General features: G+C 40.2%; 1 protein-coding gene across 3 annotated transcripts in view; it reads right to left on the reverse strand.

The window, feature by feature from the left end:
* Positions 1-7,396: 7,396 nt before the first annotated feature.
* Positions 7,397-17,715, reverse strand: part of COL14A1 (collagen type XIV alpha 1 chain) — a 143,943-nt gene continuing 133,624 nt past the window's right edge. For 2 of the 3 annotated variants that reach the window (XM_060775831.2, XM_060775829.2), the window contains 3 exons: positions 17,549-17,626; positions 15,439-15,594; positions 7,397-8,229 (listed from right to left, as the gene is read on the reverse strand). In XM_060775831.2, the coding sequence (XP_060631814.2) occupies positions 7,913-8,229; positions 15,439-15,594; positions 17,549-17,626 (551 nt within the window). In that variant the 3' untranslated portion in view covers positions 7,397-7,912. Of the gene's footprint in view, positions 8,230-10,866; positions 10,921-15,438; positions 15,595-17,548; positions 17,627-17,715 lie in introns of all 3 variants that reach the window. The other variant, XM_060775830.2, reaches the window with a different exon arrangement.

Raw genomic sequence — 17,715 nt, forward strand, 5'->3', positions numbered from 1 at the left:
CATTTCTACTCTTTTTCTTTAAAGAATAACAGTAGTCACTGCATTTGTCAACTTCTTTCTGCCTCTTCTTTTTTGTAGGTAAAGTGGAATAAATGGTGAGGGTAAAAATCCTTTTTCTTAAAAATAACTGTAATATCTACATTTTCATATAACATTCTGGCCTTTGGGTGACCTTATTTTATGGCAGACACACCACATGATACGTAAAACATTTGGGCAAGAAGGCTGGCTGTTGCCATATCCCTGCTGAAGCCTGGAGTTAACCAGTGATCTCGCACTTCATTTTATGTGCTCTGTTCCAGCAAAGGCTTTTTGCACATGAGTCCCATTAAGGTGTGGGGAGCTGTATGTGCCACACCTATGAATAATAAAAGGCGGGCACAGTTAGCTGCAACTCTATCTACCACCTCCTTGAGAGGCAGAGCAGTGAATTCATATCCTCCTCCTCCTTCTTACTTTAAAGATGTCTTACCCCATTCCCACACTCCACTCCTCTCCCTGGACATACAAAAAACATACATTTGAAATATCAGTCTTAATCTCAATTTATCTACTCCACATCTTATTCCATTCTCTAAATCTATGTTTCTCAACCTGGGTGTCGGGACCCTGGGTAGAGGAGTCGCGAGGGGTTGACAGAGGGGGTCTCCAAACATAGTATTTTCTGTTAGTCATGGGAGTTCTGTGTGGGAAGTCTGATGCAATTCTATCGTTGGTGGAGTTCAGAATGCTCTTTGATCCCAGTAACTACAACTCCTGAATGTCAAGGTCTATTTTCCCCAAACTTAACCAGTGTTCACATTTGGGCATATTGAGGATTCGTGCCAAGTTTGGTCCAGATCCTCATTGTTTGCGTCCACAGTGTTCTCTGGATGTAGGGGGACTACAACTCCAAAACTCAAGGTCAATGCCCATCAAACCCTTGCAGTATTTTCTGTTGGTCATGGGAGTTCTGTGTGCCAAGTTTGGTTCAATTCCATTGTTGGTGGAATTCAGAATGCTCTTTGATTGTAGGTGAACTATCAATCCCAGCAACAACAACTCCCAAATGATGAAATAAATCCCCCCCTCCCAACCCCACCAGTATTCAAATTTGGGCGTATCAGGTATATGTGCCAAATTTGGACCAGTGAATGAAAATACATCCTGCATATCAAACATTTATATTATGATTCATAACGGTAGCAAAATTACAGTTATGAAGTAGCAATTTTATGGTTGGGGATCACCACAACATGAGGAACTGTATTAAGGGGTTGCAACATTATGCTCTAAATAATTCCTAACTTGATCCCACATACTCTTAATGATTCTAACAGTTTTTATTTTGTCCACATTGTTCAATTTACAATTTATTTCCACATTTAACATATTTACTATATAATTATACCAATTTGTCAGAGTCCACTTTGTTTTATCTTTCCAACCCCTCACTAAAACCATTTGCGCACACACTATTGATTTGTCAACCACTCTTTCCTTTTGCACATTACACATTCCTGATATCTTTGCATGTAGTACATTTCTATTGACTATTATTATTTGGAATAATAAGGAAGGCTGAGCAAAGGAAGATAGACGCCTTTGAACTGTGGTGTTGTAGGAAAATTCTGAAAGTGCCTTGGACCGCAAGAAGATCCAACCAGTCCATACTCCAGGAAATAAAGCCTGACTGCTCATTGGAGGGAAGGATAATAGAGGTAAAGATTAAGTACTTTGGCCACATAATGAAAAGACAGGAAATCTTAGAGAAGACAGTGATGCTGAGAAAAATGGAAGGAAAAAGGAAGAGGGGCCAACCAAGGGCAAGATAGATGGATGGTATCCTTGAAGTGACTGGCTTGACTCTGAAGGAGCTGGCGGTGGTGACGGCCAACAGGGAGCTCTAGCGTGGGCAGATCCATGAGGTCACGAAGAGTCGGAAGCTACTGAACGAATAAACAACAAATTATTATTTGAAGATTTAACATTCTATTAATTTCTCCTTCAATAATTCTCCAGTATACCTGTACTCTATTACATTCCCATATCATATGATTAAACACACATTTTTGTTTACAGCCATGCCAACACCTGTACTTTACCCCTGGCAGAGAAGAAATAATAGAGGAAATTTTTCAAATGTGGAGAATGGATCTAGAAACTGAGGAGAAGTCATTCAAAGGGAAATAAGTAATTTAATAAAGGAAAAATATAATGTACTAAGGGAAGCAAGGAGGAAAATGTTACAAAAATGATGTAGGACACCTTGCAGAACTTTCATGTTTTTTTACCAGGGGTAAAGGACAGATGAATGCATATCCTTGTTCCCTTTCTGGAAAAAAGAGGTGCCCATGACCTCCCACTTATTTCATCTATATGTTTGGCTATTGTTGTTGTTCCTGACTTACGAAAGCACAAAAGTAAAACCATCACTGGGTTTTGGGGGCCTGCAGGTGTTTCCAAGGTTACCCATTGAGGAAGGAATAAAACCCTGGTCTCCAGAATCAGCCTAACATATAGATCTGTGCCAGTCTCCAAGCCATTTGGAGAGACACTTTAGACGTGCAAACTTGGGTATTTGAGGTGGGTAGTTCAGCTACCCATTGTTATGTTTAAATGCTTTGTGTTTGCTCCGGTTTATTAGTCCATATGGTAAAATCTGTAACTCTTAGGATTAAGAAAACGACTGAATTTTGGATGAAAGCTTGAAGCTACACATCTGTCTCTTTGGCACATGTATAAATGACAAAGAAACGTCTGAAACTCGGTTACAGGGGCCATTGTCAGTGATTTTTTATCAGAGGGCATACTTTTTTCCTTGTGTGTCTTCCAGTTTTCCTATGATGTCAGTTCTTTATAGAGAGTTAATATAGTTGTCAAGACTATAAATTTACAGTTCAGATCTGACACTCTAACAGTCAGTCCCTGTAGCCATATCAAATACTCTGGCATCCATTCTTGTTATATGAGACACATTTTTGTCTAACACTGTTGGCCAGAATTACATAGTGGGAGTTAACAATAAGTAATATATTTTTTGTCATTCTGGAAGGTTATGTGGCATCAATATAACTAGTACAGATTTCCTACAGTGAAATAACTTAATTTAAAATAATGATGCATTGTTCATAGGGATTTTATTCTCTCAGTAAAGGTTTATATTGCAATCCTATACCCATTTACCTGAGAGCAAATCCATTAAACACATTGAGATTTACTTCTGAGTATATATGTATAGGGTTGCAGTCTTGGTCCTTTAATTAGTATAAAAAATTAATGTCGAAGGCTTTCATGGCTGGAATCACTGGATAGTTGTGAGTTTTTGGGGCTGTATGGCCATGTTCCAGAAGCATTCTCTCCTGACATTTTGCCTGCATCTATAACAGGCATCCTCAGAGGTTGTGAGGACCTCACAACCTCTGAGAATGCCTGCCATAGATGCAGGCACAACGTCAGGAGAGAATGCTTCTGGAACATGGCCACACAGCCCCGAAAACTAAAATTTGTTTCCCATCACCAAAATGGCATACTGTTTTACCAATCTTTACTGAATCTGTCAAGCCACTTAACATTTTGACCCCCTGCCCTTTTTCCTATCAACAGCACACACTTGTCATGCAGAAACTTCCCATTCCCATCCAGACTTCAATTTTCCTCTGCATAGTCTTCCAATTCTTGGAAGTACTTGATCAGAATGGAACATCTGGTTACTCCATGTTATGTATTCATACACACAATATTGAATTCTGACTGCAATGCCAAAAAACCACATCTATTTTGTTATCTGAGGTATACCTGGACTTTTATGCTCTGTTAGAAGCAGGTGTGTTAGCAGTGTGTAAGATCCTTTAAATATCACCTCATAGACATTCATATCTGACTAACCGTGCCTGAGTGTGAAAGTACCTATTTACACTGCTGCGTCAACTTGCTGTTGTATGGAGACCCATAAAGTTTTCTATGTGCCTTCTATATCAAACTACTCGGAGCAAGATTTGTTAGCTCAAGTTCTACCCCTCCCTTGTGTCATCATGTCTCTTTTATACAAACATCACTTCGAAGTGAAAATGTTGTGATATCTCCATACCATCTAGCAACATTTTAATTTAGGAACAATGTCAACAGACCTAGCACATGATATCATTGGATGAAGTCTACTGACAGTCAAGTAGTGTGATTTATACCGCTTCTGGATTTCTTATTATACAGTATGCTTAGCTAATGGAGCAGATATTCATCTAATGTAAATCTTCCTCACTCCATAAGACTCACCAGCTGCAAGATTAGTTCATGATTTGGTTTTGCGGAGGGGGTGTATATGGAGGAATGGCTTATTAAAATACACACTGTCAAGATCTTGGACAGGATATGAGGTATGACTGGTAAAGTTTCTAAAGCCACATTCTTGCAGCAACAATTTTCAACATCGAGTAGTGCTAAGAAACACAGTTTCGGGACATTAAGAAAAGTGTATAGAAGTCTTTCTTGAACACTAAGAAGACAAAGGGACTCAAATTTCATTCTCCATATTAAGTTGGTCTCCAGCATAGTAACAACAAATATACCCACCATATCATTATGACATATCATCAAGTTCTTTCCAGATTTTGCATCTGGGACATTTCATCAAATTGGGATTGCACACTAAAGGTAGGTCAGACAAAGCTGTTGTTATGTGAATTCAACTCACTTCCAACTTCTAGCAATCCTCAGGTTTTATTAGCACATTTTCATGGAGGTTTATTGGCACATTTTGTTCAGGGGGCTTTTGCCTTTGCCCTCCTCTGAGGATGAGAGGGTGTGACCTGTCCAAGGTCATCCAGTAGATTTCCATGGTCAAGTAGGGATTAATAGTCTAATGCTGGTCCTCAGATCCAGAGTCTAATGCTTGAATCACTACAGTCTTCTGGTTCGCATAAAAATCAGTCTCCTGAGAAGTGATCTGTTCTCCTTTTTGCAATGGTAAGTGCACAATAGTTAAAGTCCTTCCCCAAAATTGCAATGACGACCAGCAAAATAATTGAATCTATTGTTGCTAGCCATCAAACAAAAACTAGTCAAGGACCCAATGGATAGACCAAACTTCAGGAACAATGATAACGTTTTTATGTCACCTGACACAGGCTTCTTAGATCCTTCTTCTATTGATATGATGTCCATATTCTACCAAATAGGGATGCTCAATTCTGCCATTCAGGGGCTACTGCAATTGTACAGGATAACCAAAAGCACTACAGCAAACAGTACAGAAGTGACTAGAAAGCAGAAGTTGATAGATCGTCTGAGAAATTTAGGCCAGATGGAGAGCCTGTGCCTCTCCATATATGACTGAACACTAGTTCCCATCATTTTCAGCCAATTTGGCCAGTAATCAGGAATTATGGGAGCTCTGGACTGCCAACATCTGGGAACCTCAGGTTCCTAACCTTAATTAAAGCCAAGTAACCATCTTCCAATGTAATATTCATGAAAGAACATGTGATCTCATAAAGTCTTCAGAGACAATAATCATATTTGCACTATTTGGCTTCCTACCTCTTAAGATTTAGATTTAGGGTTGGCTTCATTACAGGAAGTGGAGGACAAAGCTTTTCTAATCTTTCTAAAATACTATCTCAGCAACCAAAATGAAATCAAACCTTAAGGTCCACACTGCCACGAGAATTGTTTCAAGAAAAATCATGACCATCAACAATTTCCTACCATAGTCTGATAATCTTCACTAATTCCAACGGAGCTGACTTCTTGAAAAAGTATTATTAGATTTATATTTTTGGATGTTTCCAGAAGATGTTCAAGCTGACCTCAAAAATAAAGAGAATTCCATCAATATGAACTAGGTTATGGTTAGAGACAGGGATTTTATATTCTAAGTTTGCAAGGGGAGATATGCAAACAAGCAGTTCCTTGACAACATAACAGCCAGTGTGCCTTCTGATTGATGTTCAAGAGCAATTTGCTTTTGTCAATAGCACCATCACCACCTCTGTCCTTGCCATAGTTCTGGGATTTACACCAGTGGACTATTATGCTCTACAAGTGCTCGATAAGACTCCAGCCTATATTTATATGCTCTGCAGAAGCCTGAGAATTTTATATTTTCTGGCAAAGACTGTCATTGTAAGAATGTGCATACATCATGGTATGAAATGTAATCAAAATTAATTATTCTATACCGTTCCAACATTAACATAAATTTGTCAGTGGGAAAAAATAATTGGAGTCTTTCACTCGCCTGACATTTGCAACATACTCTTGACTTCACTGTACGGGAATGGGAGGAATGATATGGCTATACGCGAGAACAATGCTGGAATGAATAGACAGACTGCAAACATATGTGGCCATCTTGCTAGGGAATAGCTCACAACAATCTTTTAAGCAGGTTGCACTGGGGTGACAGCAATTTTGTTTGCAGGGGAGATGGCATTGTAAAATAGCCAGGTATGAAGCTGACAAACTACTCTGGATGAACACAATTTGAGATAAAGTAGGAAAGTGTTTGCAGATTATGTTGAAAATGATGACTGGGTGGATAATCACTGAAATTCATGATAAGTAAATTTGGGGGTTGCTTAATTGCAGGAAAGACAGATTGGGTATGTATTCTGAGCAAAATGTGCAAGTAGTACTTTTGCAGAGACAATGTTTTCTGTGTTAGAAACATTTCCTGTATATAATAATTATTTTCTGCATAGAAAAGAATTATTTTTCCTACATGAAAAACACAAGTGGATTTTGCATAGAATAAGTCTTGAAATGCAAAGTGTCTTGGTCCAGAATTCTTTACCACCCAAAGAATCATATATATATATATATATATATATATATATATATATATATATATATATATATATTACTTGCCATTTTATGGAACATTGCAAATATAGAGCACTGCTTTTGGAAACTTCTGTATAACTTAGAGCATTCCAGAACAGTGAAAATATGTTTTGCCCTCTATCCAGACAGATGAATCTTGGACATAGAATCAGAGAGGAATGCCAACATGTATCCAGAAGGATTTTCTAGCATTTGTACGACATCCCTGTGGGTCTCACCTCTAGAAGGAAAGGTCAAGTTTAAACAATATTTCTAAGCACTTACAAATTTCCAAAATGTGACCTTAACACTGATATGGCTGTTTGGCCAGTGCATGTGAAAAACAATTTAATAGTGTGAAAAAAGCATTTGGCATATTTTCAACTCAATTTGAAGTGTTATCTCCTTGGGCAAACACTTGAGACAACCCATTTTAATGTGCACTGGTGGGTGGAAAGTACACAGAAACAAACACAGCCATTTACTTCATAAGACTGGGAAATGTTCAGCTGTATTAACAAGGACACTATTGTATGCCAGTCGGTGGAAAGGCAAAATATAATTGTTAGCAAGAGAAAGTATACAACAGAAGAGGGAATTTATAAAAATTTGCCAAATTTATTTGTATATGAAAAAAGAGTAGTAATAAACCCACAATAAATTATTGGTGCATTTCTAATAGGTATATTTAACAGGAACACTATGAGGAGAAAATCCCACATTATTTAAAATCTTTTAAAAGGGATACTTTTATTTCTCTTTTAGGATCAACCAATAGGATTACTTGGAAAGAAAAGCACAAAATCAAAGTAGGATTTTGCTGCCCTAATATTCCTTGATTCAATTCAGATATATCAGCTGGCAATGCAATTCTGAAATGTGCATTCAACCTTACCCATACAACCACTACAAAGATCTACAAAAATGCCCCTTGGCGTTTCCATCTAGCCATAAACCCCTATCATGCTAACAACTTCTGGCATGCAATGTAATTATTAGCATTTTCCCCCTCCCTCTTCTGAAAAAGTGGTCATATACAATACATATTTATAATTTTCCCTTTAACATATTAGCCTGTAAACAATTTCCATGATAGTATAAAATAAAGTTGTTATGAGGTTTTTGTAATTGTCCGCTTGCGTTTTGGTTTGGTGGTGCTGCTGCCGCTGCTTCTTTTGGAAATCCTACGCGTGAAGCGGCTGATTCCCGGAGATCTCAGTTCAACCGCCTCCATTTCTTCACGGACAGGTGTGAACTCTGGCTGAGCATGACGAGGCATGGGATAGGGAGATTGAGGGTGAGGGTACGAACCATGGACTAGATAGGGCTGTTGTTCATCGTCATAATCCTCGTGGTCATAGATCTGGTAGGAGCTGTGCGGCAATGGCACCACGGGGACATCTTGGTCAGTTGGGTCTCCATATCCACCTTAACCCACCCATAGGAAACACAGAGTAAATGCAATAGGAAAGCAACAGGAAAACAATCATTACGAACTGTGTCAGCTCTGAAGATTGATAGCTTGTAACTTTAAATAAGTGCAGGTAAATGCAAGAAGCTTGACTTCTACTTATACTTTAGCTGTTACTCCATTTTAGAATTCAATTAGTTGGAAACCCATCACCAGCAATAACAGCAGGCTTACTTTATTAGTTAGGAAACATTTGTTATGCAGTGCTTAGATAATCCTTGAAGAAGTTTAAAAGTGGGTAGATACCACACAACCCAAAATAAGTCCTAATAGAGAGAAAGCAAAACCATATGGCCTCAATTCTAAGAAAGTTAGCTGTTTTTTGGTCCCACTGACAAACATATCCTATTGTTTTAATGAGAATTAAATAAAAATGACTCTCTAGCTTAGGGCCTACTTTGAAATAATTAAGAATGAAAATACTTAAATTGGGTCAGATTGTATCTAGCATTTAGTTGAGAATATAGTCAATTTCTTCCAATTTATTTTTCAGATGTCAAAATTTGGCAAGAAAGAGTTTAAGCAACTTTTAATGTGAAAGAAACTTTAGAAAATAAATGTATTTAAGTATTTGCAGAGAAATTGTATCTAACATTTAACATGCAAGGTGCTCTGAAATCCCCCTTTCTAAAAAAGCTCTCAATTTTGTGTGTGTGTCTAGCTACATAAAACGGATGTTAAGAGTCCTGTTCCCACTGATAAAAGTGCCCATCTGCCTCCCAGTGGAGTACTATAAAACGTGTGTTCAGATACTCATTCTAGGTTCATCTCAGCTGCATGAGGTTTGTTCTTGCTGCCTCAGAGCATTAAGCTTTTTAGTACCATAGAGCAGTGGCTCCCAACTAGTGGTCTACGGACCACCAGTGGACCACAAGAACTAAAACAAAGTCTGCAAAGCTCCTTCCTTGGAGGCTTTTAAGCAGAGGCTGGACAGCCAAAAGTCAGAGGGTGCTTTGATCATCCTTTCCCTGTATGGCCCATGTGGTGTCCTCCTGTTCTAGGATTCCTCCTTAGCATAAGGTTCTTTCCCCGGGAAGATGAGCCACCCTTCCCTGCTGCCCTCTTCCTCTGGAGTGAGGTCACGAGGGAATCGCCTTGTGCTATCTTATGCTCTTCTCCACAACCTATTTATGCGAACAAGGGTTTTCTGCTTTGCTGGTAATTAACACAAGTCCAGGAATCAATTGAAAGTAAATGATGATATGCATGTAGCACTGAGCAATAATATTAGCCCCAAGATCACCCAACTTCTAAAGAAGATGAAAGCTCAAAAATCATATTGATGCAATCTGAATTTTCTATTAAAATTTCCTATTTATATTATAATACTCGTAATTCATGTCATAAAGGTAAAGGTTTCCCTTGACATTAAGTCTAGTCATGTCCGACTCTGAGGGATGATGCTCATCTCCCTTTCTTAGCCAAAGAGCTGGCATTGTCCATAGACACCTCCAAGGTCATGTGGCCAGCATGACTGCATGGAGCACCATTACCTTCTCGCAGAAGCAGTTTCTATGGATCAACTCACACTTCCATGTTTTCAAACCTCTAGGTTGGCAGAAGCTGGGCCTAACAGTGGGAGCTCACCCTGCTCCCCATATTCAAACCCCCAACCTTTCAGTCAGCAAGTTCAGCAGCTCAGCAGTTTAAACTGCTGCACCACCAGGGGGCCCTCATTAATTCACACTACTATTAAGTTTAATGAATATGTTAAAAGTTTTGATTAAAGTTTATTTTTAGATTGAAACAGTTTATTATTCTTGAACCTTGTGGACCCTGCTAACAACAAAAAAATGGGTTGCTGTAGGTTTTTTTGGGCTATATGGCCATGGTCTAGAGGCATTCTCTCCTGACATTTTGCCTGCATCCATGGCAAGCATCCTCAGAGGTAGTGAGGTCTGTTGGAACTAGGAAAAGGGGTTTATATGTCTGTGGAATGACCAGGGTGAGACAAAGGACTCTTGTCTGCTGGAGCTAGGTGTGAATATTTCAACTGATCACCTTGATTAGCATATAATGGCCTGACATTGCCTAGAGCAAACTTTTGTTGAGAGGTGATTAGATGTCCTTGTTTGTTTCCTCTCTGTTGTTGTGCTGTTGTAATTTTAGAGGGTTTTTTAAATACTGGTAGCCAGATTTTGTTCATTTTCATGGTTTCCTCCTTTCAAAAAAATTGGTCCAAAAAAAAGGTCGGGAACCACTGTCATAGAGTGCTATAAAACATTAAGCTTTAATGATTAGCTGATGGGCAGGTTACCTTACTGACTAACTGGAACTCTACTCCACTTTGTAATAGTATGTTATAGGACCTCCTAGTTCATTTCTATCTCAAATACCAGTATGTCTAGAAGTTCCCAATTTCTAAAATTCTTCAAGGAATTTTCTGGGTTTCAAATCTTCACAGTGATGGCTTGTGCCCTAGTTATGCGCTTAGTGGAGAATGTGTGTCGCAGGTTTTACTTCCAGCAAAAAGCTAAGAAAACTAAGCAGACATCCTTGGTTAGCAGTGATAATCAGGAGCGCTGGTAAAAAAAGAAAGCAGTTCAGTAGTCATTTCTGATGTTCATTCAAATGAAAGCAAAAACAAACTCTACCCGAAATCAGTTTCTTTCACCTTCCATATGGGTAGCCATTGTAAGGGAATGAGCCTTCAAATTTGAAGATGAACAAGGATGAGGAGGGGGAGAGAAAAGGATAGGGATGGGAGCAGATGAACAACAAAGAAAACATACAGGTCAGTAAAACAGAGATGTTTCGGAGGCCAGTTTAAGTACATGTTAATATTGTTTCCACGTTTGATAGAGCTAAACCTTCATTCATTGCACGAATAAGGTTTTGCTTCATGCTTCACCAAGCTTAAGATTGACATGCCAAAGTTCCTGCAACTGTATTCCATGGCCTCTCATCTAAAACAGTGATTTTCAAGCTTTTCGCTTGCAATGAAATTTTTTACATACAGAAACTTTACATGTGTTACAGAATTCTAGGCAGAGGCTGAGATTTGGCCAGCACTCTTGGACAATATCCAATGGGAGTAAAAATGGAATGATGGACCAGCAGAATTTTTTGTGGGGGGAAGAAATCTTTGCTCTCTGCTGCTGCTCCATGTGCTGTTACTGGGCCAGCTCTACTGTACTGGGAAACCCTCCAACATTGGCAGCCGGTGGCTTTCATCCCAGGGGATTAGTGAATTCACCCAGTCTTTAGTCCAAATTTAAGGAAGTTTTCCAAGATTCTGAAGTGAGTTGTCGAAGGCTTTCATGGCCAGAATCACTGGGTTGCTGTGAGTTTTCTGGGCTGTATGGCCATTTCCAGAAACATTCTCTCCTGACATTTCACCCACATCTACAGCAGGCATCCTCAGAGGTTAGTAACCAGGCAAGTGAGGTTTACATATCTGTGGAAGGTCCAGGGTGGGAGAAAAAACTCTTTTCTGTTGGAGGCAAGTATGAATGTTGGCCACCTTGATTAGCATGGAATGGCCTTGCAGCTTCAAAGCCTGGCTGCTTCTTGCCTGGGCAAATCATTTGTTGGGAGGTGTTAGCTGGCCCCGATAGTTTCCTGTCTGGAATTCCCCTGTTTTCTGAGTGTTATTCTTTATTTACTGTCCTGATTTCAGAGTTTTTTTTAAAAAAAATACTGGCAGCCAGATTTTGTTCATTTTCATGGTTTCATCCTTTCTGTTGATATTCTGAAGTGACTTGGAAACAGGATCCAACACCTTGGACATCGCCATCGATAGTCCCAGAGTGGATTCACCAACACAATTGCACAATTGCATCCAGAGCCACTTTACTAATGCAAAGAGAAAAAATATTAATTGCAACTGCCAACACAACTCTGTGTTAGGTTGACAATAAGATTAAGGGGTTTTTTTGGGGGGGTGGGGGTTGTCGTGTCAGGAGCGACCTGAGAAACTGCAAGTCGCCTCTGGTGTGAGAGAATTGGCTGTCTGCAAGGACGTTGCTCAGGGGATGATTTGATGTTTTATCATCCTTGTGGGAGGCTTCTCTCATGTCCCCGTATAAGGAGCTGGAGCTGATAGAAGTAGCTCATCCGCCTCTCCCCGGATTCGAACCTGCGACCTGTCGGTCTTCAGTCCTGCCGGCACAGGGGTTTAACCCACTGCGTCACCGGGGGTGTTTGCCAGGGACAAACAACCTTCCAAGGAATTATTGTTCATACGGTGATATTGGTACTTATATTACCAACTGAGAGCCTCCCTAGAAGACACATTTAGTAAGATTATCAGAAAACCCAGTTTGAAAACCACTGTTTTTTTTTTGGGGGGGGGGGGGGGAGGGGAAACATTGAGACAAATCTCTCCATGCAATAAAGACGCTTAGTTAGATTGTTCTCATTCCTCCATGCTTTTTAGAAGCACATGAATAAGGAGTCTGCATGTGATTTTTCCACTTCCCAAGAAAGAATGATAGATATAGACATGCTAACATTGGGGCATGGAGATCACACAAACATGACAAGTACAACAGAATGGATTATTCACAAAAAAAAAAGGACAATGTCACAAGTATAAGCAATATAAAAACAGAATACCTCCTTTAAAAATTATTTTAATTTTAAATTAATTTTCTGCTGTTTCCACTAGCAACCTTTCTGATTGTATGATATATCTGGGTAAAGATTCTCATCTAGTTAAGGATCATGTGTGTGAGGACGAATGATGCAGAAGTCATGCTTTCCCATCCCAGTGCAAAATCTGGGTCTCCACATGCATTGCCTTAGTTAGATACAACAATTGCGGCCAAGGAGATGCTCAGCAAGGTCTTGGATTTCACTTCCACCCTTCTTCCTTCCCAGAACCAGCATTTTTAGCACATGTCAACATAGGGCCCTGCCACACAGCCATATAACCCAGAATATCAAGGCAGAATATCCCACAATATCTGCTTTGAACTGGGTTATCTGAGTCCACACTGCCATATATTCCAGTTCAAAGCAGATATTGTAGGATTTTATTTAGCTGTGTGGAAGGGACCTCAGTTCTGGCTATAGCTTTCAAACTAGAAGTGAAGGGAGGGTAGTAAAGGTTTTCCCCTGACATTAAGTCCAGTTGTGTCCAACTCAGGGGGTTGGTGCTCATCTCCATTTCTAAGAGCTGGCGTTGTCCGTAGACATCTCCAAGGCCATGTGGCTGGCATGACTGCATGGAGCACCCTTACCTTCCCACTGGAATGGTACCTATTGATCTACTCACATTTGCATGTTTTCGAACTGCTAGGTTGGCAGAAGCTGGGGCTAACAGTGGGAGCTCACCCCACTCTCTGGATTTGGACCTGTGACCTTTCAGTAAGCAAGTTCAGCAGCTCAGTGGTTTAACCCACCGCACCACCAGGGGCTCCTGAAGGGAGGGTACTTCAATTGATTAGTTTGATTGAGAATATATTGGTTTTATTGAGAATATATAAGTCATGCTTCCAAAAAGGACATTTGCAAACACTTTGTTTGCTGTCAAGAATCAATTACTATATCATGTTATGATTGCCACACAACCTCTCCTATATACTTTCCACATATCAAATATTTCTGGGCAACTCTGCCAGACACAATGGAGGTGGCATTTCTATGATCACAGACATATTCATGGCAGGATACTCAAGTAAGTGATTTAACCCTTCCAAGTAAAAAAGCACTACCACTTGACTTAACTTGTAGATCTTTTCTACACCATCATAGTAAAACTGCTGCCATCATGAGATACTATACCAGAATCACTAAAGAGACCAATGAACGGACACTTAGCCCAGGAGAAATGAACAATCAATTTTAAAGTTCTGGATGTCTCCCTCTCACACACAAGCTACCATTCATGTCTTAGTAACTTGTAGATCAGAGGCACATTGATTTATTTATTTACTTACAGTATTTATATTCTGTCCTTCTCACCCTGAAGGAGACTCAGAGCAGATCACAGAACACATAAATGGCAAACATTCAATGCTGTTATACAGTGACAAAACAGACAACTATAGATAGATACAGGTATATATAGGCTTTCCCATCTTTGGCATCTTGGAGGCTGTGCTTGGTTCTGGCCAATTTGGGGGGGGGGTACTATTGCTCCATCTTCCCTGCCAAAGAGCTTTGTTCATAAACTTCCTCCTTTGATCGAATCACCTGTATTTTTCTTGTATTTACTTATGGATACCTTAATACCTCCCCGCTTTTAAAGCAGTACCTATTTATCTACTCACATTTGTTTTCAGTCTTTTAGATGGGTAGAAGCTGTGCTGAAAGGCCAGGGCTTACCCTGACCCAAGCTTCAAACTGTCAACCTTTTGATTGACAAGATTTACTGCAGCTCTTACCCCTAGACAGGCCCGTAGCCTGATTTGGGGAGGGGGGGCTGAGTTTGATTCGGGGGGGGGCTGAGTCTGAGTGAAAGAGGGTCTACCCTAGCAAACCTTTTGTATCATTACCCCAATACTCCCATGCATATGGGATATATTGAGTATGGTGATCAGATCATGATATGAATAAACATAACAGTTTAAATAATACACCAGTAAGGCCTTCTCGTGGACCACCATGAGAATTTCGGGGGGGGGGGGTTGAAGCCCCTCAAGCCCCCCCCCCTCCCCGTCTGCATGCCTGCCTCTAGACCAGGTCATTCAAAAAAACTGGAGGAGGATATATGGACAGCCTTAAGGACCACAAAAGCAGGGTCTAGTGGTGGCACACAGCTTGCCTACTGCAATTCATCCATCCATGACCAAGGTGATATTTGAGTGAGAATGTTCAGGAAGTCCCGCTCTGAGTCCCCTTTGGGGTGAGAAGGGTGGGATATAAATACACGAAAATAAATAAATAAATAAATAAGCAAGCTTGTCTTTCTTAATGTTCCTAAATTGAAAGTTTAGAGGGGAGGGAACAACTTGTGTAGCTCAGCAGCCATATTGGTTACACTCCTTGTCTGTGACACAACACCATAACATCTACTTGATGGGATGAAATGGTGTCAATAGCTCCAAAAGAACAACGAACTGTGGAATGCATAGATGCAAATATATGTAATGAGAACTTTTAAGGACAGTTCCTTTCCCTTACCGTGTAACATAAGGTTTAATTTTGAACATTGAACTTCATGTATTTCCAAGAAGTAGTGGCAAAATTAGACAAACCAGGAACTGGAAGGGCATACTCACCACCAGCTCCATAACCAGCACAGGAAGAAGGATCGCAATATCCTGGTTGCCCTGCTGCACCCTGTGGCCCAGGAGGCCCTGTGTGGCCAGGTTGCCCTCTTGAACCCGGAGGACCTGAAGGGCCAGGGCTGCCAGTTCGACTTTCACCGGGAGGACCTACATGCAAGACAGAAGCCTTGAGAAAGAAATCACCTCCAAACTGGTTCAGAAAGAAAGTGCAATCCTGAAATAACTCAAAGTGACTCTGCCATGAAACAGGAGAAACCGTCCATATTTCCCCACATTGCTAATTGAAGAATTCCTAACACTGGGGTGGACACAATGACAAATTATTAAAGCTCTACTATTGAGCCGATACAATTGATTCACAATAAACAGCCAGCATAATTTTGCACAATACATTCTACAAAACATAGAATGAAAATGCATGCATTTACACGTGCACTGAACATGTGCAAGATAAGTGGACTCATCATAGCTTCCAATGGGTATCTGATGTCCATTTGTTTTGAGAGGAAAAGCCAGCCGAACAAACATTACTATTGCAATATCTGGTATAAAAGCAGGGGCTGCCAAGTGATATCCCTACTTTGTTTTTGCAGCTTTTAACTCCCTGTGTCTATTTTCTTCTGACCCCAAGTCAACCGAAATTGAACTATATCTACTGGAAGCTACATCTTTTCTGCCGTTTAACAAAAAAAAAAATCATTGTTCAAAGCTGGACTGCCAGCTACTTCTATTTGTTCACTTGCTTATGTTTGGCAAAAACAAAAGACAAAAGAAGCCACTAGACCTGCTCCTTCCTGACCTTAGAGATTAAGGCATATCTCTCAATTTATTTTGTCATTCGCTGGCAGAATGATGGTGTTTTGATTCATCTGCCTTCCAGTATAACTCAGAGAACCAATGCAATTAATTCTGTAATTAATACCTGTACAAGGTTGTTGTAGGTTTTTCCACGCTATATGGCCATGTTCTAGAGGCATTTTCTCCTGACGTTTCGCCTGCATCTATGGCAAGCATCCTCAGAGGTCACTACCTCCAACAACCCAGTGATTCCAGCCATGAAAGCCTTCGACAATACAATACCTGTACAGTTTGCCACAACTTTTAATTTCACAGGATAACGGATTAATAATGCGCACAAGTGAATGTATGCATTGATAATGCACACATTTGAATTAACAATTTGTAATAAAAGTGGTGGTGGTGGTGGGGGGGGGGACATGAACAGAATACTTGAGCAAAACACACAACACATTCAGGAAATTCAAGCAGAAAAATGCTGAAGTGCTAAACATTTCAAAGACCACGTGATTTTAAAGATGATCCAACTCTGAAGATACATTTGGATGGAGATTTTTCCAACCATGTTAAGGTTTGCCACGTGAACTACAAATGGGCAACCAATAGATCATGCCTACTTAAGAAATGAAGGCATATTAAAGGCATTCCCAGAGTTACAGACATCCAACTTACAAATGACTCACAATTGGGAATGGGGGTGAGACAAGAAGAAGTGAGAGAAATCCACCCCTAGGAAGGGAAATTCATCCCCAAACGAGTTCTCATAGGGGAAAGGTGTCTTAGATGAAGCTTAATCACCAATCCTTGTTTTCCTAACAAGCCAAATTTTGTATTGTTGAAGGCTTTCATGGCCAGAATCACTGGGTTATTGTAGGTTTTTTGGGTTGTATGGCCATATTCTAGAAACATTCTTTCCTGACATTTCGCCTGCATCTGTGGCAAGCATCCCTCAGAGGTTGTGAGATTCTGAGGATGCTTGCCACAGATGCAGGCAAAATGCCAGGAGAGAATGCTTCTAGAACATGGCCATACAGCTCGAAAAACCTACAACAACCCAAGCCAAATTTTCCAAAATCCAATTCTCATAGGGACAGAAAGTGAGGTGAAATCTTCCGAACAGGGCACAGACAGCAAAACAAACACCATAGTGGTGTTAACACTTCCCTGTGCTATTCAAAGCTGGCATCTGTTGGAATGACATTTTAAAATGTACCTGTTTCTGACTTACAAGCAAATTCAACTTAACAACAACCTTACAGAACCAATCTTGTTCATAATTTGGAGCTGCCTGTATTACATTTACCTGCTGCTCCTGGGGGCCCTCGGGGGCCTTGTGTTCCAACGCCTGGGTTACCACGCTCTCCTTTCTCTCCTGATAAACCTGTTGAAAGCAAAGGATAGAAATCCAAACAGAGGGGTTAAAGAACAGAACAATGTTTCTCCATGTGCATCTTTTATTAATTAAGAAAG

This window comes from Anolis sagrei, chromosome 4, assembly GCF_037176765.1.
Source record: "Anolis sagrei isolate rAnoSag1 chromosome 4, rAnoSag1.mat, whole genome shotgun sequence".
NCBI classification, from domain to species: domain Eukaryota; kingdom Metazoa; phylum Chordata; class Lepidosauria; order Squamata; family Dactyloidae; genus Anolis; species Anolis sagrei.